Source organism: Hippocampus zosterae, chromosome 14 (genome assembly GCF_025434085.1).
Source record: "Hippocampus zosterae strain Florida chromosome 14, ASM2543408v3, whole genome shotgun sequence".
Taxonomy (NCBI): domain Eukaryota; kingdom Metazoa; phylum Chordata; class Actinopteri; order Syngnathiformes; family Syngnathidae; genus Hippocampus; species Hippocampus zosterae.
The window spans coordinates 6,518,994-6,539,320 of record NC_067464.1 but is presented as its reverse complement, the minus strand read 5'-3'; the positions used below and the strand labels follow the sequence as shown (position 1 = coordinate 6,539,320).

The window sequence follows — 20,327 nt, the reverse complement described above, 5'->3', positions numbered from 1 at the left end:
ATTAATTGTCTTTTCAATGACATCTCTGAGGACAAAAATCATAACATGATTTGCGAGCAGTGTTCACCTCTTCAGGGTCGCAAGGAGCTGGACCCCATGCCAGCTAGCAAAGCTGGACTGGTTGGCAGTCAAACACGGGCTACATAGACACAGGCAACTATTCATACACTCATGTGGATGTCACTGAGGGGAAACTGAACCCACACTATCGACAATGAACAACTACACCATCAGTCACTCTCTTTGCGGTAATACCTGAACCAGCAGTGGGTTTCCAAAACGCAGGGCGCTCTCCAGGTTCTTCCTGAAGGCGTCATCCAAGAAGCTGGTGCGGGTGATCTTGCGGTCTTTGTACTCATTCATAATGAACTCGGTGGCTTGGCCAGATGGGTCGATGATCAACGGGTACCTTGAGGAAGCAACAATGAGTTAAAACTTTTGTGGTTATGAAGCAATGGCAAACTTTTGGGCTTTAAGGACACATTTGAGTTTTCAAAAGAGACAGCATTTATGAATAAAGTTAAAACACAAACAAAAAAACAATTCTGTTATGTAGTTTGAATGTCAATTAACAATATCTTTTGACATGTATGACTAAAGCCAAAATACATTTACCAGTTAAAGGAAAAAAAATCACAAAACAAAATCTAAAACCAAAAAATATTACAGGACTTTCGATACTGTCATAGCTCGGTAACCTGCATTAAATAACGAGGTACAATTTGCTCATTCATGTTATAAAGTGAAGCGAGGCTCATGTATACCAACCTGTTGAATCTCTTGAGCATGATGGCATTCTCTGTACAGAGGTCATCCGCTGGAAGAGAGTTGGCCTGCCAGCGTAGCCTCTCGTCTGCGTTGGAGAGGTACTCCGTCCTGGCAATGTCGGTACGGAACTGAGAAAGAAATGTCATGTAAAAAAAGAGGTGGAGTGAATTTGACAATCTCTAAAGATATAAATAACGTCCAACTGATCAATGTTTCAGTATTTCATTTGTTTGCACAACTGCTGTCCTCAAAGAAGATCATAATGGCCTTTCAACATGGAGGTTTGTCTTAAATTTCTGCACATTTTTGGGAGTACTGTATTATGAACACCATACCTGTATATTTGCTTGCTGCAGGTGATGAGACCAAGTTGTAAACAGATTCTGCCTCATCTGTTGCTCAAAGTAGCCGGCGTATGTGATGAAGGCCGCAGAGAGCAGACAATCTCCAGCAATGGTAGACATCTGGTTCTTGAATGTCTCACTGGTCTTCTCCCAGCGCTCCCTCTCTGCCGACAGACTCTTCAGGAGGGCTGTGCTGCGGTTCACCTGTTGGGATTAAAAAAATATTTATAGATCAAGAAACCAAATGGGCAGACAGGAAAGGATGCCGATAAAGATTTAGAAGGTTGGCAACCTTGGCCTCGACTGCAGCCAGGTCAGCCTTGATGGCCTGGGCTTCTGAGATGAGGACGGCGTACTCCTCCTTGTAGCGAGCAATGCTAGACTCAAGGTCCCTGATCATCTGCTCCACCTCTTCTGCCTTCGTCTTGCTGTCCGTGGCGTCATCCTCAAGTTTCTGAAGCTCGTTACGCAGAGGCTCCACTCGTTTCAGCATGTCAGCATAGTTGAGCTAAAGAAAGACGACAGCCATCGGTAAAATAGTTTTTTGCCTTCCCCAATTGGCCTTCATTTGTATCATCATATATTACCTGAGCAATTGCCCATTTCACCATAGGTCCACATGCCAGCGAGGCCCTATTGACTTGTTCGTAAGTGTAGTTCTGGTTGGACATGTAGTTCTTCTTCATCTTTTCACGGATGGAGTCACTACATGAAAAACGGCTGATTTTAGACAAAAGTCCCCTTAATTGGAATAAGTAAGGTACAGTATTTCCACAAATAATGGCCAGCTGTGTTTATTTAATCAACTGCAAAAAGTGCCTGGACTTATTCAAATGCTTACTTGTGGGAGTAGTTTGATACACTAAGAGCAGAGGCCACTATTTGAGGATATATGGCACATGTGAATCACAGGGACAATTTAACATGATTTTAGGGAATATTTTTAAAGGGCGGAGTTGGAGCATGATAACCATCATCAGAATACCAAAATACATCATCTTAGTTTTTTATCCTTTTTTTCCCCAGACAAAAAGGTGTCACTTGATTGGCGTGCTGATTCACTGATTTGTGCGTCCATCTGACAGCGAGCAGACAGAAGCGGGGACATCGGTCAGTACCTCAGCTCCTCAGAGGAAAAGTTGACTATGCTGCTGATGAAATTGTCCCTGATAATAACTTGTCTGATTTTTTTCCAGTCACTGGTCTCCTCGCCAAGCAAAAGGCAGATAGACTCCAGGGCCAGTTTGACTGCAGCCGGGGGATTGGTCATAGCCCGTACTTCTACTAGATGTTGTCGTTTAATTGAGCTCACCGCTTGTCAGATGACAGGTGTGTTCAAAAGAGTTGATGCATAAGCACCATTTTGGGAAGGGAAGGGGTGGGAGAAAGGACAAGGAGGGAAAAAAGGGAGAGAAATAACAGTCTTTAGTCAACAGTTCCACATAACAGCTCATTTCACCTGATCTCATCGGCAGAGAAGTTAACAATAGTGGGTATGAAGTTCTCCTTCATGATGATGGAGCGGATCTGCTTCCAGTCGGTGGTGCTCTCGCCCAAGAGCAAGCAGATGGACTCCAGGGCCAGCTTGACTGCCGCAGGTGGGTTGGCCATGGAACGCACCTCCACCAGGTGCTGCTTCTTAATGGACTTAACGGCTAGCAAGATCATATGAACAGTCAGCGTCGATGGTGTCAAAGCAAAGGGTCATGACTAAGTGAGGAGAATTATCAGAGCGGTCATTTCCAACCACAGTCTATCATGACAGATCATGTGCACCGTGGGAAATTGTACCTTACAATTTTTTTTGTTGATCATTAACACAAAAGTACATTCAAAATAACTGTAACTATCAATATTATAAACACTCAGCCATAAATCTGAAAAAAAACGAAGACAACAAAAACAGTACGTAAAGTGTGAAGTGAGCGGGCGTTCTTGTGCCGCATGAGGCCATATTCTGATGCAACTGCGCATGCTTTTGTAGTCTCAAAACCTCATGTCAGAACAGTGCCTGTGCATGAAATTTTGACTTTAGGAAAATGACCTACCTTCAAAATTGAGCTGAAAGTTTTTGGAGAAACTCCAAAACCTACAATGCACAGCGTAATGGCCAACGAGAAGGTGAAGCACACATACCATTCTGAGCCTCAATGACAGCTGGCTCCACCTGGTCCAAGTCCTGTTTGACACTCAGTTGTTTGTCCTTGATCACCTCCTGCTGCTTGTAGACAGCTTCCTGGATCTCCTGGCTCATCACCTAGAATCAAAAGAGTCGCAGTCTAAGGGGTTGCACTTTCAATAAGGAGATTGAAATTGATGCTCTTTAAAAAGAAACCAAATGTTTCATTTGACCTTTTTCTTCTCGGCCTCTTGCTGGTCTTTAATCATTTTCTTCAGCTTGTCATTGGCAGCGTCATTCTTTGCCTCCAGCTCCTGGCTCTTGATCCGCAAGTCGCGACGTAGCTCTTCCACCTTCAAAGGACGAGAAGCAATTACCATCGTGTAGCCAGAAGCAAGTGCCAACCAAACAGTCAAACGTGACAGACTTTGTACCTGATCGACCGTTTCCTTGATCTTGCGCAAACCAACATTGAGGTGCATCTGCTGCTCCTCCAGCTCGCTGCGCTTCTCATTGAACAAGTTGGCATACTGGTTGATGAAGTCCAAGTAGTGGCGAGGAGTGATGGCCATGGTGTGACCACCTCGCTTGGCCAGACGATTGTTAGCCTGTGAACAAGAGTTGACTTCTATTTACATGCTTTGTAACTTTTTCAGTCACGTTATTTCATCAAATTAGCCGACCACTTCTTTCCCTTGAGTCATCACCAAGTTACACCCCCTTGTCGGTGGGAGAGTAGGGGGTGCTATAATATAAATGGAGTAATGCATTCAGGAATGCATTGAAGTGGTGCGCATGCATAATAAAAATATTAAATGCAGGGTTTGGTATTGTGAAGAACCTCAAAAGTCAATTTTGATGATCTCGATAAATTCAGGACATGTTTACCTGATGAAGCGTCTGGTGTACAAACACGCAGCCATTGACGATAGCCTCCCTGTGAGATGGCGGCTGGGGGAGTTTGTCATAGACGGTGGGCATGTAGTCTGGCACCTTGTAGTTGGGCTTCTCCAGATCCATTTTGCTGGTGAACTCCTTGCCCACCTGATACAGAGCCTCAGTGGACCAGTCTCCAAACCAGTTCAGCACACACCTTGAGCAAATAGTAGTCATTTAACAACCATGTGTCCCGAATGTAGTTCTGCACATTTTGAATGCGCTGACCTGTTGAAGAGGGCTGGCGATGTGGCAGCTCTGTCCTTCAGGCCCTCTGATGAGGGGTTCATGGTGAAAACAACATGGAGATTCCTTATAACCTGGCTGGTAAACCACTTATACAGCTCCTCGTGGGTGTCCAGCATCAGCCCTTCCTTCTGTGCGCCTTCCTTACACTGAGTCATCAGAGTGGCATATTCATCGCCTTCGAACAAACCAGGAACCTGTGGATTTCATCACGTTAGGGAAACATAAATAGAACATTTGCGGAAAATCGGCAGTGGTGCAATGTGATGAGTGAAGTTACCTCTCCGTTGGCCAGCAGGGTGTTCATTCTCTCAAGGAAGCCAGAATCCAGCACATTGGACTCATCCATGATAAAGGCGATCTTTTCATTCTTACAACCGGAGCGGCGCAGCACAGTACGCAGATCCTCATCGAAGTCCTCCCCGGTGTATTTCCTGTGTACCTGAATAACCACAAAAATTGTTGATATGAACACAATTATAACAAGATGGGTGCAGGAAAACTTGGAAATTGTGTTGTACCAACCTTGATTTGGTAAACGCTTAGTCCGTTCATCCAGGCAACAAAGCGAGACAGAGTCGTTTTCCCTGCTCCGCTCACACCAATCAACAGGAGATGACCTTGTGGCTGGCGGAAGATTCTGGAAGAGGACATTTAGATTTCAGATTTCCTTCCAATGTCCAATAAAAGCTACTTTGTACTTGGAGGGTGGTGCTTCCTCACCGATCAATTCTCAGAACATGGTCCAACACTTCATTGAAGAGTACGAGTGGGACGTCCAACTCCTCCTCATAGAAGACCTTAAGACGGGCCTTCACATAGTCCCTCAGCTCCTCCTGCTCCACTGGGATATAGTCCTACATTCAAAAAAAGACAGAATTATGTTCATTTCAATTCATTTTGGTTATTGTTGCATGTACAAGCCAGAGGGCAAGTGTGCTAGTTTACCTTTGAGAGCCAGTTGCTGTAGAGGATGGGTCTGTTGAGAGCCTTCTCTTTGTCGATGTTGGGGAAGTGTTTGAGAGCAACAGTGTCAATATTTTCATCTGTCCACCTTCTCTCTTCATCACCGACCAGCCTAGAAACAAATGCATATGATGATCAAACCATAGTTGTAACATGAGAAAGGTCCAATCATAACCAACGGAGAGGACAAGTGGAAAACATGAACGTGAAATTTAAGAGAACATCAGCTTTTGCTAACCTATCCTGGAAGAGGCGGAGGGCCTCATGAGCCCATATGCGGATAAGTCCCTCGACTGGAAGGGTCTCAAGTGGTCGCAGGGCCTCAAAGATACCCCTCACCCAGCGGGTCATCTCTCTGGGAGAGTAGATATAGTGTGGTTGGGTGTCCTGGGTGAAACGTTCCTGAAAGCGGATAAATGTATCAAGGTGAGCAATTCACAGTAACTTTGATATGATGGAAAGTCTGTTTCTGGTTAATTAGGTCTTTATTCGTTTCTAGCTTACCTGAGACATGGTGTAGAACTCAACCATAGCAGCAGTAAGAGGTTCAGCATAGGTTCGTAGAGAGGGGATGAGACGCAACATGGCACGGTTGAAAGTGCCATAGATCTGAGTGAGAGAGGCCGGGCCAGGGTAATCGACGTACACCACAGGAACGTGACGCAGGAACCTTGATAAAGGACACGCATGACAAATCGCATTGTATTGTATACGTATACGTCAAGCCACGGCTCAAAACTCCCCCCAAAATTATAATTTGGGGCTTCTGTAAGTTGGGCCCGACCAATCCAATCATCTGATATTCGGGCTTTCCAAAACATTTATCTGAGTATTGTGATTAAATGCCAATATAATCTTACTTTCACACAAAACAGTAAAGCTGTTCAGTATGTATGGGCAGGAAGTAATGGTATCGTCACTTCAAGTCAAAGAAAATAATGGAGTTAGAAAAATGATGATTTGATGTTAAAGAGCATCATGCATAAATCAATAAATAATAAATACATTTGACATATATTTATTACTCTAAATCTTTCAAGCAATCGAGCGATCGATAGATAAAAATCCATGTTGGTCAGGACCCACTCGGAAATCAAGGCGCCACTGTAGTACAAAGAGACTCGTGAGTCCTACCTGTGTGTGAGGGGCTTTCTGCCTGGATCAGTGGGAGGATTACAAGCACCCACGAATTGGATCCTCTCGAGTTTGACCCAAGTCTGGTCTGAGGTTCGGTAGAACCCACCATGTTCCACCATCTATCCAAGTAAACATGACACCAGAACGGTTAATAGTGATAGACAACAAAACCTGCCGCTGTGTCGCCTTGTTTGTAAGCAGCATTTTGTACCTGTCTGAGGAAGGAGATGACTCTCTGTGTGCCGTACTTATCCATGTCGGGAAGATTGATCTCATCACAGAATAACACCAACCACTTGCCGAGCTGCACGGGCGCAAGGACCACACCGTTTGGAGTACGACGGTACTCACAGTAGTGGTCAAAGGTCTTCAGCAGCAGTTCTGGGGTGGTGGCACTGGAGAAGTTCAGACCAACAACCTGGCGAAATGAATAAAAGAATGTTTGAATGAATGCCGTTTGAACGGTAAACATGCAGGTGTTCACTGTATTAGTATTGTAACTCACCTCCATATCGGGCAAGGCTCTGAGGGCGCTGAACAGTGTCATTGTCTTTCCAGAGCCTGGGGGTCCACACAGCACCAGTGGTTTATGTTCAGCCAGCCAGGTGTAGAGCAAAGCCTCATGGCGAACGGTGTCCAAGGTGGGAACCACTACATCCGGCGAGGCCACCTTGTGGGTTTCTACCTCGATCTGGGGCACCTTACCCTGCCAAGACTGCCACTCGCCTGTGATACTAACCTGAACAGAAGAAAAAAAGGAAAAAAAAGGTGAGAAACACTGAAAAAGGATTTTTCCATGTCAGGGGTAGATATGTATGGAGTTTCTTGAGTCTTTACCTCATAGTCAATGATGGGAATGTTGGGAGCGGTGGGTAGGGGCACAGTGGTAATGCGACGTATATATTCCCCAAGCTCAGCTCTCATCTTGAGCCGTCCATCGCCAGAGAACGACCACAGAATGGCGTAGATCAGATACCTCTGGAGATAAACATTGACAAATATTGAGTTGACTTTATATGGTTGTAAAAGCTGGATTTACACTGATCGTCCAAGCACCAAAGCCCGAATTACAATGAACCCCCGATATCTTGTAGCTCATCATTCAACCCGCTCTATAGATGACTTTTAGGCGAGCAACTAAGGGTTTTAAAGTACGCATACTTTCAGTGCTGTACCACATTGTGGCGCAACATGACTGCATTCGACTGAAAGGCATGTAGCATAAGTTAAGAAGTATGACGGAACAAAAAAATGACCAAACCCAAATTTCACATCACTATAGCGTATTTTGATGACATCAATGGCTCATTGGTGGGATTTATAATCACTATGTTTAAATTGTGCTTTTATCCCCACTTGAAAGAGGCCTGATTCTGCTGCAGCAAAAAACAAAATATGCCACTTGAGAGCATGGGATCTAGGATTGTCTTGAAACCATGCAGTGTAAATTCAGTCTTAAGTGTGCTATATTTTAACACCCTCATCCACAAATGATCAAATTGATGGGTTACCTGCATGTATCTCTCAAGTTGATCAATGGGCATTGGGAAGTCGGGGTGGTTGTTGTTGTAGAGCGCCACGTTGCGGCAAGCCTGGTGTAGCATGGAACATAGAGAACCTAAGCAGCGCAGGCGGGTGAAGTCCATGATGTGCTCCATCTTGGAGGCGTACTCCAAAGCCTTAATGACCAGGCCGGTGGAAGTAAAGTATGGCTGCAGGATGGTGGCAGCATCGCGCTGGATCTAGCATGACACAGGTGACGGGGGTATCAGTAAAGAGGTCTTATCACATTGTGTACCAGTCTCGTTTCACACGGCATTACCTGCAACATTGGTGAAGCAGTCTCTTCTTCGTCTTCCGTACCCTTCCTATTTCGCTGAGCCTCATCCTCTCCCTCATCCAGCGGGATGCTGCGAAAGCGCGCGAGGAAGTTGTTGAAGACCATGTCCGTGCTGAGCACATCCTCACTGAACCACACCATACCACAGCGGGAGACTGTGGCCAGGGTGGCATACTTTAGGTCTTGGACCTCAAACATAACACGCACCTTGAGAGATATGGAGAAGTATTAATATCAGATTTCACAGAAAAAGAGGAATGAGATAAGAGGAGGTGCTGTTACATTTGGCGGCAAGCTGAGACGCTCTCCATTGGGCAGCGTGAGTAGCTTATTGTCGTCCAAGACAGAGTTGAGATTTTCAACCCACTCGGGATCGACGTCTCCGTCAAAAATGATCCATTGGCGCTTCTGCAATTCACCTCTCACGTTGTCAATGATCCTGGATTTCAAAGAAAGGCGTTCAAAACCACTCAGACATCTTCATCATGACCTCCCACGTACTTCCATTTCTAATGCTTATTGGATTGTAAGACGTTGGCTTTGGAGAAAATTGAATGCCTTTAGGTGTGCCTTATAGTGTGGAAATGCTACATTAAAATGCTAAATTACTCCATGACAACCTCCACAAACATTTTATCATGAGCAAACACTCACTTCCTGAGGATGTGCGTGAACAAGCCGTCGGTCCATTCGCGCGTGTTGGGGTCCAGGGTTCCATACAGGTGGTCCTTGCTGATGGCTTTGGGGTCAATGATGTGAGCCACCCCCTCGACACCCTCCAGCCTCTCCAGGGCTTTGAGGAGCACCCTCCACGCCATGGTCTTTCCACTCCCTGATGGTCCCACCATCATGAGGCCGTGGTTGATTTGTGTGATCTGGTACAGTTGCAGCACCTACAAAGATGTTTGAATGACACATTTTCAGAAGACAACATAGGAACTAGAGCGCCTGATATACGTTAATGTGGCAATGTTATAGCCCATCAGTCTGTATTGTTGCCGTGCTAGTGAAGTGATTCATAAGGCGTGGTGGTGGTAGATGGACTCTCTCCAGGGGTGTGCAAAAGAATCCCTGAATTAAACGTTTAAACTTTGCATAATCCAGGGCCTTAATTCTTTTTTAAATAAATTACAGTAAAATACAATGCAAAACATTTTAATTGAATCACTCACACATTTATTATTGTCTCATATTCAACAATAGTGTTAGTTTTCAAACTCTACATACCTTCACAATGCCTTGCAATAATTTGAAATACGCATTATGAATAAATCTCCTGACGACTGTTTCTACCTTTACAAATCGTCAAAGGGACATTAGGGTTGAAGCGCGGCATTCTTTGCGCTCACCTTCTCTACCCACATGCTGCCCACGTCGTCACCATCGCCATAAGTGAGGTACATCTCTTTGCAGACCTTCTTCAGCTCTTCCCTCAGTGCAGTCATCTCACCACGCATGTACTGCACGCCAGGGAAGACGTCAGACAGCAGGCTGAACAGAAGAGGAATGTCCTCGGCCACCAGCTTGGGCACCATGGTCTCACACACACTCTGAATCAGAATCTACAACAAAAAAGGCAAATGGCAGAATGACATCAGCACTGGGTTCATACATTATGCAGTGAAAATAAACAGGCTATAATTAATTTGCAGGGGAAGTCAACCCCAAGATTTTCTTTACAATGTTCTTTGCGCCTTCATGACTCAAAACATTGCATTCTGATTCATATCGCGTTTGTGGTATATGAGTTAAGCAGCAAAATCCACCCACTTTTAGCAATCTCACGGGGCAGCCATTTTCTGACAAATACAGGTGGATTTCACTGCTTAACCCATATTTGCCATACACAATATTAAAATAAAATAAAAATAAAATCAACCACCTCACCTCTTGCTCAGGGAGGTTCTCTGCAATCTCATTCTCATCAACGACCTCTCCGCGTTCAAGCTTTTCCCTTTTGATCTTCTGGATGCGTTCACGCTTCACATTACCAGCACTTATGAGCACGCTCTTGAGAGCTCGGAGGCCAAAATCGTAGTGACTCTGGGATGACAACTGCTCGTCACACAGCCTGAAAAGGAAGAGAATATCAATAACCAATGTCTCTGGGAAGCAATTGAAAAGTACTACTTCTTACTTGAAGAAGGGTACGATCTTCTTGGCGAGGATCTCGGCTGTGCGGAAGCCTTGAGAGTAGAGCATGACCTGGGCGATGAGCTGGCGGTCCGGCTTGGTCATGGCCAAGCTGCGGAAGAGCTTCTTCAAATTGTCGGGCAGGTTGGATCGGCCTGCGTAGCCAGGATTCATGGTGATGAAGATGGCCATGTCCGGGCTCACCTTCACCTGCTTGTTCAGAAGCTCTGTGGTGACAGGCACACCTGAAGGGATGACAAGAAGACAATAAATATACTTTATAGTGGACCACACTGAAGATGTCCCCCCCCTCACTCTTTGTTATTGATTTTGGATGTTTACATACTTCTGTCTCTGTTTGGGTTGCTATGTTCCCTCAAGGCCACTTGGATGTACTGGACTTGCTGGGAGACGGCAGACAGCATTCTCTCCTCCAGACGATTGAACTCGTCGAAACAGCCCCAAGCGCCAACCTGACACAGTCCCACAAAGATACGACCCATGGCCTAAAGGAAAGGAGAGAAAACAAAAAGGTAATGGTTATGCATCTACATCATTGATACAACTTTTTATATATATTAGGGTGCCATATAACCGTGGTACCACTAGTTGTGCGCAAGCACCGTCAAATGGTACACAAAGAATCACTGAATTCAATTTTTAAATTGTGCATGTTACAGAGGATGACATTTTTTGATAACTGTCCAATACATTTTTCAAGTACACTTTAGTTTTATTTGGGATTGCAGCTATCGAATATTTTAGTATTCAGATATCCTACTGAATTTTTTTTTAGTTATTTGAGTGGATATTTTGACATTTCCATAAAATAATAAGCATAACATTTTGCCTCCCCAAAAATGAATTCATACTCAGAGCATAATAAAAACTAAACATCTTAATTGTACAAAAAACAGAGAGTCAATATATGCATGGGCACATATAAGAGTGGTGGAGGGATGAATAATAGCGCATAGTATGGTTATAGATAACGTGTCTAACAATCTGACAAAAAAATCATGTTGTGTACCTGGAAGTCAAAAGTCTCATCACAATTGAAGACCAAGACAAAGCGACCTAGCTGGTGACCCAAAGCTTTCACGGACTCAGTCTTCCCTGTGCCAGCGGGACCTTGAAAAAAACAGAATTATTGAGATTAGTTGAATCCCAGTTTTTAACAATTCTTAGCTGCAATCAAAAAGCAATTTTACCAAATGGTGACCCTCCGAGGCGAGCCTCCAGAGCTTGAGTCATGGTCAGGTAGCAGCGGTCGGTCAGCGGCGTCTGCACGAGCTTATCCTGGACGCCCAAGTATTCAAAGCCGTAGTTGAACTTGGCGTTAGCCATTTGGATGGATAGCTGCTGCAGCACATCAGTCTGCTTGGGGTCGAAGTAGAAGCGCATTTGACTGAGCCACTCGAAGGATTTGGGGTTGTCTATTTTGTTCTTGATCAAAGTCCTGGTCACATCACGTTGGTGCACCAGCTCTGTGATCTGATTGGAGGACAGGGGGGGAAAAAAAACCCAGATGTTAGACGATAATCTTAACACAGTGGTACCGAGATTTATGAGTTGAATTTGCTCAGTGAACTTCGTAGAAATAATCTGTTCCAGCACACTCAAAAAGTTTTTTTGTTTCATCTTTTTCAGAGAAGAAAAGCACAACTTTATATATATTAAAACCATTTTATATATAATAAAATGATTTCTTTAATTGTAATTTAAGTACTTCAGGAAAACCAAAAGCTTCCACTGTGATGATAAATAAACACTTGAAGAGGTTTTCTTTTTCCCTGACCAAGTGTTCTAGTTTCCTCCTGCGAAGCGGAGGTTGCTCCATCAACACGGTGTCAGCTAGCACGTTGAGCGTGGCCTCCACGTTTGACAGCACCCCCTGAATGGGGCTCATGTCCCCACCGCCGGAGACTATCGTCAAGGCAGACTCGATGTTCTCGGACCAGGCGATTTGGGTGGACAGCACCACCAGCTGGGCCTGCGAAGAGCAAAGGCGAAGAGGTGAAAATAAGTCTGCGATCGTCGGATTACCAATCAATCATTCAAAAGTTAATGACGTGCACCTGCTCTTCAGAGTCCCGACTAAGACCACATCACTGTTTTGTTTAAGAATGATTTAGAGATTTTAAGCTACTTACAATCATCAAAATCCTACTCATCACGTGTTAACATTTTTTAAGACTTAAGGATCCTCAGAAAGCCTGAGTCTTTGAACAGCTACTCTAAACAAGAGACGTGAACAGCATGAATCCAACCTGATAACGATCGATCCAGTTGATGTACTGGTTCAGGTCGACAGCGGTGCCCTGGTTGAAGCCTGTGACCTCCGTGACAGACTCTGCCAGCAGCTTAGCCAGAGTCACCCTCATCTCCTTCTCTACCAACGTGAGCCACTCGTTTATCTTCGGGTGTTGCGTGATGGAGACGGGCGTCTTGTAGACGACTTCCTCGCCCTCTCGAGATGATATGCCCAACACCTCGGTGTTGTCGTCATTGAGCAAGATGCTGGAGACGCCGGCGAACATCTTTTTAAAGTGCTTCTGCAGTTTGGCCACATTCTTGCTGTTGCCAATGATCTCCAGCAGGTCCTCATCTCCCACAAAGTAGAATCTGGAAGTAAAGGTTCCAAAGAGATGATTTGTTTGAAATTAAAGTTAACGGTACGGCCTATGTGACCATGTCAACCGAGAGGAAGCAGCTACTAATCTACTCAGCACCTCCAAAATTATATTCAGCAAATTTTCGGAGCCCTCAAGCGACTATTTTCACAAGACTAAATGAGCAATAAATGGAGCAACTTTTGTGGTACAGCTGGAGACTGACCCTCCGCGGACAGACTGAAAATGACTGGGGCAAGTGATATGATACAGGATTGTTGCAGTTCCTCGACAATGTCAGATTTAGGAGCCTCGATTCTCGACCATAGGTGGTCTAAGATCTAAAATTCATATAATTTACAATTTTGGCCTTTTGGTCACCTCACCACTGAAATATTTTAAGCTTAGGCTAGCGCCTAAACATAATATGTTGCACCGCAGCTAGCATCAACGGTTGCAGTGCAAGCAAGGTTATTTGGTCTCAGTAACTGACTGAAAGGGAGAAGAAATATCAGTGCAGACACTGATCTCGTACTGTTGAATCAGATTTCCCGATCGCCCGCCTGTTTTCCTGTCACCGCGCCAAAGCAAAGCCACTGGACAACCGGCTGAAGTCATTTTACAAAAGGAGTCGTCTGGCTCCCTTTCTTTGATGAAGGCATACACAAGCGAAGCACAAGGCTTTGTTCTTAATGTTGGTTTTAGCATTAGCATTCTGACTCCACAGATTGCTTCTTCTTGATTTTTGTTCACACATGACAACAGGTTGAGAGAGTGCTTACGACATCTCAAGGATCTAAATGGAACTGCAACAACTGTTTAAATTCACGTAGCCTGTTGGGTTGTTTATTCCCAGGCTTGAGACTGCTCCTATTTTTTCCTCAGCATATGCAATTAAGAATATCCTTTGGTTCGTGCAAGTGCATGTTTTAAGACTTTGTTGGTCTGGCGCATGCGGTGTGCTGAAATGCATTCAGTCTGCATGTACTGAATACCATTGAGAAGAGGTGATCTCTGCCACCCCTTCATACCATTTATGATAGATGGAAACGCCACCATCTCTATAAAAGACTGAAAATATCCTGAACGGCAACCTTCAATGTGGCCTTTCAGGATATTTTCATGCCCAAATATAATATGTTTAATGTTTTGTTTTTTTTCCATTCTTCTTCTTCATTGAGTTTACCTTGGAAATGAGGATCTTTCCCTCTCCAAGTATTCTCCCAGGGCCTTCTGGATTTTTCCCAGAAGGTCAGCCAGCCTCTCCAGGGAACGCTGCACCCCTTGTATGTTCAGCACATCCATCACCAGCGGAGACTTGGTCACTTTCTTCATCAGAGCCAAAAACTCAGTGCTGATACTATAAAATAAATAATTTGGAGTCAGGTTACATTGCAGCTGTTGACTGCTAGTAGGAAATGAAGGGAGATCTTCGTTAACCTCTGGAATCTCTGAGTTTCTACGGGTAGCAGATGTTTGATGTCGGCACTGCCGGTGAAAATGCCCTCCAGGTAAACCCATCGACGCTGGACATCGATCCAGACGTCAAACAGAGCCATAATGCGATTCAGTTTGTCCTCCCAACTCAGAGCATCTTCCTCAAAAACCTAAGAAAAAAAAGACATTATGAATGCAGTTCTGCAGGCAACAAATACATTAAATCTACCGTATATTTTGCTTACCTTGTAATACGGCGACAACTTCATTGCAGACACGCTGTTGATGTGCTCTTTGACTTTGTTAAAGAGGTCATCCCATCCTCTGATCAGTCGACACTTATTCTGGTAATTCACCAAATCCAGCTCGTAGGAGTTCCACACCTCGCGGATCTGCAGACCAGCCAAGACTCATTAGCAAACAAAATCGCCACAAACCTGAAGAGTAATGAACCACTGCCTGTTGCGTGCCCACCTGTTTGAGAAACTCCTCCAGAGCCATCTCTCCCTGGGCAACCAGGAGCACGTCTTTCACCACCATTTCATTCTTCTGCAGATCCACATCCCAGATCTGACCCAGGGTCAGTTCCGAAAGCACCCAGTTCACGTGCAGACGCTTCATCAGCTGCTTCCAGTGGCGGTCCTTCAGTGCTTCCGACTTCAGCTCAATCACCAACATGTTCACCTGTTAAAAACAACAAAATAAGGCTCACAATTTAACTGAGCCGTTTTCTGATCACTGTATATTGAGGGTAAAAGAGCCGCCATGACCTTCAGATATCCCTTAAGCAGCCTCTGGACGTACTCGTAGGAGGCATACTGTCTTAGCCGTGCTTGGAAGTTCTTCAGCTGGTTCAGTAGAGCATCTAGATTTTGACGAAGCTATAAAGACACAAAAAAAGGGATATGTTAGTACCGGAACATTTGAGGAATAAATATAACAAGGCTTTCTACTTCAGAATTATTTGTTACCTTGCGAGGTTGAACAGACACCCACGGCTGCTCCTTCATCTGGTCAATCTGCTCCCATACTTTGGAAAGCTCAGACCACACCTCCTTCAGGTCATGCAACTCCTCCAGTGCAACCTACAAATTGGAAAGAACAATTTAATTGGTCACGGCTAATAGAAACGGAAGTGGTTATGGAGATTTTTGGTAGTTATTTAGTCTTACCTGAACCCTCTCCTCACTGCCACTTAGCAGGCCGCTGTCAGTGAGCTCCAGGGCCTCTTTGGCACGGGCACACTTCTCTCTTTCGACCTTCAGACGACCGAAGTTGCCTTCGTAGATGGTTAGAGACTGAAGAGCCTCCTCAGGGCGTAGGTTACCCTGATGAACATTTTTTAAAGCATTACTGTTGTTTCACAGTTGGATTTAAACCGAAAGCCCAATGTCATCTTACAGCCACTGGTTTTGTCTTCTCCCAGTCGTTGAGCAGATCAGTGGTGCGGTTTTCTACGGCTTTGTCCTCCTGCACAATCTTCATCTGTAGGTTAGCCACTTGCTGCTGGATAGCCGTGTCCTTGCGTTTCATGATGTCACTGAAGGCGCCCCATTCTCCCTCGATGTTATCAATGTAGAGCCACGATGGCGGGAACTGGAATCTTTGCTTTTCCAACAACCGCTGCCCATTACGGAACAACTAAGAAAGAGAATTTCAATTGAAAACGGCCCTCATCGGTCTTGCTGTGAAAAAAATGGGTGTTAAACGGTCTACTCACGTCCACATTCTTCTCAAATTGCTTTATTTTGCGCTTCAGAGTCTGGACATATGTGATGAAGTTGACAGCATCGGACGTGCTCGCGGTGTCCACGGAATGTTGTTCCAGGTCTTGACGGGACTAAAATCACATTATATCGATCCAATAAAATCTACGATGCACCTCCAAAAAAAAGGGATAGGTTCAAAAGGGATCATAGTTTACCTTGGAGATTTGGGCATGGAAGTCCTGCATGTTCTGACCGAGCATCTGGCCAAATTTGCTGAGGACCTCTTTGTGCCATGAGTCATACTTCAAATTCACCTTAGACTGTACCTGTGAAGAAAAAAAAACAAAAACAAAAAAAAAAACATTAAAGCATATATTTCGGCAAGAAGGCGTATATGTAGGATCTGTACGTGTTCATGAAAATAGTCAACAAAAACTGCTCCTTACTTTTCCATAGTCTATGACCGCCGGTCCAAACTCTTTTCTTGTCTCCGCATTGTCAAAGGTTCCGCGGGCTTTGCGGATCTGGACGAGAAGTGCCTGCCACTTGGTGAGGTCCTCACCCAGACGGTTGTAGATGTTCTCAGCCTGCATGTCCCACAAGCACTGGTATTGCAGCCACACCTGGATGGAGACGAGCACAATATGGAAAAGTGAATAAAAGTTGTTGGACGTCGCGTGTTAATCAGGCTGCGCAATACGTACCTTGACATACTGCTCCACCTCACCGACAATGTCTTCCACTGCATTGTAGGCCTCCTCCAAGGCAACAGGCCCGTCCGGCATCCTGGTCAGAGCATTGCGGTAGAATTTCTCCTCCTCTGATAACTCATAGTGGACCCCAACCTGGTGAAGAAATATTCAACAAATAATGTGCCATCTTGGCTCGCCTCAGTTGCGTCATAAAGCAATGGACTATTATGTTCCCTACCTGATATCTCTGGCTCTGGATCCTGGGAAGTGAAAGGATGACCATCTTCCAAGAGAACATTTCTTGGTAGAGCTTGTAGCGACAGTCTTCAATGGGCGGATTCAGGTAGATGACCTGGTTGGTGATCCTGAGCTCATGGATAACATTCTAAAGAAAGGAAATGTTTTTTTAATGAAGGTGTTGCTGGCTATTTTTAGAATTGTTTAGATTGTCTATGATGCTGACCTTGATCTTGGGTTCACCCCCTGGTTTGTGGCTCACTTGAGGAGCCTCGGTGTCCATGTCGACATCGGCTTTATCCTCCACTTGGCCGCGTAGCACCTGGGTCCAGGCCTTGAGTCCGGCCTGCAGACGTACTCCGAGGATACGCTCAATCTAACCAAACAAAATAAATTGAGGATGGAAATGAAAAATCAGAAAAGCACCGTTATCAGCTAATTTGTATATTCTCCCTGTAATTGAATGGGTTTTGTCCAGGTACTCCAATTCAGTTCCACGTTCCAAAAACATGTACGTTAGATTAATTGAAGACTAAATATTCCAAAAGAATGTGAACGTGATTCACTGACAACTTGTCTAATGTGTACCCTGCATCTTGCCCAAAGTCAGGTGGGATAGGCTCCAGCTCCCTGCGAACTCTTATAAAGATGATAGAAAATCAAATGAAATAAAAGAATAAAAAGTCTGGTCTGCACGACGTTGAATTTTGCGTCAGAACTCCAAATTGTGCCACTTTTGGGACTATGGAGCCTCTGTTGCATCTGCTCTTAACCTACCTCAATGTCGAGCTTGTTGACCCAGATGGGCAAGTTGGAATAAGAGTGCAAATTGAGGTCGTCGACAGCTTTTTGGACCCGATTGAGAATTTCCGAGAAGGTCTTGTGGTCAAACATGCAGGTGTCCAGCGAGCGGACCTCCAGATCTATTTTCTCCTCAATCAGCAAAAGGTCATCCACCTGGAAACGTCACATAATACTCTCAGCGTTCATCAGTCAGGTTTTTCATAAATCCTTTTTGGGGACATCTTTTCCACACTGACCTTTTCCTGAAAGTTGAAGACCGTCTCAGCTAGCCTCTGAACATAAGGATCTAGCTTGTAGGACTCCCACACCAGAGTGATACCCTCGGTAATGAGCGCCTGGACTTCTTTCTTCAGGCCGGCTACGAGAAGGGAGATGGAGGACCTCTCCTCCACTTTCTCACAAGTACGCTCGTAAGTGCGCACGCTTTCGATCAGAGAAATGGCGAACGGGTAAAGCTGGTTGGCTTGATGGGCCTTGTTGACGATGGCCAGCGGCACACGGAAGCTCAGCCACTTCAGGTTGCGCACTTCCTTGGACAGGGTGATGATCTCTGGGAGGAAGTTGACTTTGAGTTTGAGCATATTTCCTGTGCGACCTCGGGCGCGGGTGCTCTCAATGGTGAAGATGCGGCCAGACACTCCAAGGTTACGTTGCTGCACCTGGAATGAGAGACAAAAAAGTAGAGAACATACTATTTAGAAAGAAGTTACCAAAATCTTGCTGACTGTTTATGATTTTTTCATTGAGCCTCATGGTGAAGTGTTTTAAGTTTTAAAATCAAATCCACACACATTGAAACATTCTTATCAGCTTTTGCCGACGATGCAGCTTTCAAGGAGAGTGTGGGCGAGGGAGAAGTAAAGTAAAGCAACATTCAAATCTTGCTTACAGTTTCAAGATGACATCCACAAGCTTTATATGAACCTCAGTGACATTTTTTTCCTCTATAAACAGCATCATCTTCGTACCTTGCGCGCCCAGTCGTCGAAAATCTCTTGAGTGTTGAGCTTGGCCCTGAAGCTATCTCCATCCTGCTTCAGCTTGAGCCCCTCCACATGATTCTCCCAGCCCTTACCGAGAACATCCTCCACTCTCTTCATGTATGCCGTCAGCTGCCGGTCGATCTGCTTGGCCCAGATGATGGATCCCGACACGGGAGGCAGGTCTCGCACGTGGCTCATCTTGCACGCCTGGCTCTGCGGGTACTGCACCTTGAATTTGTCGTGTAGTGACTCAATGTCATCCTTCACACGCTGAATGAGCTGCGTTTGGTACTCGCGGATGGCGCCGCGGATGTGCGGGCGCACGAAGAGGGCGTTAAAGCGGGAGAAGATGCGGAACATCTCGTTGGCGTTCTTGGCTGTGCCCAGCTGGTCGCGCAGGCGAGCAGTGATTCGGGTCTCCACGCGGTCGATGCGCTCGTCATATCGCTTCATGGCAGCTTCCCAAGCTTCCACACCCTCCTTGGACACATCCAGGCCATCCACCTCTTTGACATTCTCGTAAGCCAGGTTGACCTCCTCGATGGCGTTGGCGTCGGCCGCGTCGAAGAGAACTCCAGCTACCTTCATGTCCTGAGGCTCCACTGTCTCGCCTGGAGCATGCTGCGGCACGGCAGAGACCTGGAAACACACAGATTGACAAAGTCGCGATTAGCTGATTCGTGAAATCATAATAGGGCTCTAATTTGCAGAAAATGAAAGGCTACAACCTCGAAAATCAAGAGCAAAAGATGAGGTCACTCCACATCCTGATATATATTTTTTTCTGGACCAAAAGTCTAAACATTTTATAAAACTAAAGATGTGCTTCACAATATGACAACTTTAAATAAGAGTCAGTGTTGCGATGTTGACACTTTTTTTTCCTTCATTGCTTATGGAATGTCCAACCGAACAAAAACACAGTTGCAAACATAGTTTCCTTTGAGAATTTAACAACTAACGAAAATAGAGACACAGTATGCTTACCTGAGGCCGCAGCACCCGAACAATGACGGCCCTCAGCTGCTCATGCTGCCTCCTGAAGCGCCTCATGTGATCCAGGCGCGACTGGAGCTTCCGATGAGCGGGGCTGAGGCGCCATACCATCTTCAGGTTCTCTTCTCGTTTCCTCTTCACGATGTCCCTCAGGAGCACCTGGAGTTTCTCATACTCATCCTCCCAGGTCTGGAACACCTCAAAGCAGGCCACCATCACCTGTAGCAGAAGAATATACACTCAACTCCAGCATACTGGTTTCTAACAATTACTGTATTTGTTGTGCTCGGGCCAAAGCAAGAAAAGCATTCTTTGGCGCCACCTTGTGGAGCAAGCATTGCTGTGTTAACTTGGAAAGACTGGGTGAC

General features: G+C 45.3%; 1 protein-coding gene across 2 annotated transcripts in view; it reads right to left on the bottom strand.

The window, feature by feature from the left end:
- Positions 1–20,327, bottom strand: part of dync1h1 (dynein, cytoplasmic 1, heavy chain 1) — a 343,117-nt gene that overhangs the window by 9,224 nt on the left and 313,566 nt on the right. For both annotated transcript variants that reach the window (XM_052085351.1, XM_052085350.1), the window contains 51 exons: positions 19,951–20,178; positions 18,949–19,602; positions 18,217–18,639; positions 17,954–18,133; positions 17,403–17,552; positions 17,178–17,324; positions 16,952–17,092; positions 16,694–16,870; positions 16,463–16,573; positions 16,259–16,378; positions 15,940–16,179; positions 15,711–15,866; positions 15,510–15,623; positions 15,309–15,419; positions 15,013–15,222; positions 14,784–14,930; positions 14,542–14,708; positions 14,288–14,461; positions 12,760–13,114; positions 12,288–12,482; positions 11,701–11,983; positions 11,520–11,620; positions 10,836–10,995; positions 10,494–10,734; positions 10,244–10,427; positions 9,706–9,918; positions 9,011–9,249; positions 8,639–8,795; positions 8,339–8,563; positions 8,028–8,258; positions 7,354–7,494; positions 7,022–7,255; positions 6,728–6,934; positions 6,514–6,635; positions 5,884–6,049; positions 5,618–5,781; positions 5,362–5,491; positions 5,137–5,270; positions 4,939–5,053; positions 4,694–4,855; positions 4,396–4,610; positions 4,120–4,324; positions 3,666–3,839; positions 3,465–3,584; positions 3,249–3,369; positions 2,572–2,767; positions 1,700–1,817; positions 1,405–1,620; positions 1,104–1,316; positions 769–896; positions 256–409 (listed from right to left, as the gene is read on the bottom strand). In XM_052085351.1, the coding sequence (XP_051941311.1) occupies positions 256–409; positions 769–896; positions 1,104–1,316; positions 1,405–1,620; positions 1,700–1,817; positions 2,572–2,767; positions 3,249–3,369; positions 3,465–3,584; positions 3,666–3,839; positions 4,120–4,324; positions 4,396–4,610; positions 4,694–4,855; positions 4,939–5,053; positions 5,137–5,270; positions 5,362–5,491; positions 5,618–5,781; positions 5,884–6,049; positions 6,514–6,635; positions 6,728–6,934; positions 7,022–7,255; positions 7,354–7,494; positions 8,028–8,258; positions 8,339–8,563; positions 8,639–8,795; positions 9,011–9,249; positions 9,706–9,918; positions 10,244–10,427; positions 10,494–10,734; positions 10,836–10,995; positions 11,520–11,620; positions 11,701–11,983; positions 12,288–12,482; positions 12,760–13,114; positions 14,288–14,461; positions 14,542–14,708; positions 14,784–14,930; positions 15,013–15,222; positions 15,309–15,419; positions 15,510–15,623; positions 15,711–15,866; positions 15,940–16,179; positions 16,259–16,378; positions 16,463–16,573; positions 16,694–16,870; positions 16,952–17,092; positions 17,178–17,324; positions 17,403–17,552; positions 17,954–18,133; positions 18,217–18,639; positions 18,949–19,602; positions 19,951–20,178 (9,669 nt within the window). The remainder of the gene's footprint in view (positions 1–255; positions 410–768; positions 897–1,103; positions 1,317–1,404; positions 1,621–1,699; positions 1,818–2,571; positions 2,768–3,248; positions 3,370–3,464; positions 3,585–3,665; positions 3,840–4,119; positions 4,325–4,395; positions 4,611–4,693; positions 4,856–4,938; positions 5,054–5,136; positions 5,271–5,361; positions 5,492–5,617; positions 5,782–5,883; positions 6,050–6,513; positions 6,636–6,727; positions 6,935–7,021; positions 7,256–7,353; positions 7,495–8,027; positions 8,259–8,338; positions 8,564–8,638; positions 8,796–9,010; positions 9,250–9,705; positions 9,919–10,243; positions 10,428–10,493; positions 10,735–10,835; positions 10,996–11,519; positions 11,621–11,700; positions 11,984–12,287; positions 12,483–12,759; positions 13,115–14,287; positions 14,462–14,541; positions 14,709–14,783; positions 14,931–15,012; positions 15,223–15,308; positions 15,420–15,509; positions 15,624–15,710; positions 15,867–15,939; positions 16,180–16,258; positions 16,379–16,462; positions 16,574–16,693; positions 16,871–16,951; positions 17,093–17,177; positions 17,325–17,402; positions 17,553–17,953; positions 18,134–18,216; positions 18,640–18,948; positions 19,603–19,950; positions 20,179–20,327) is intronic.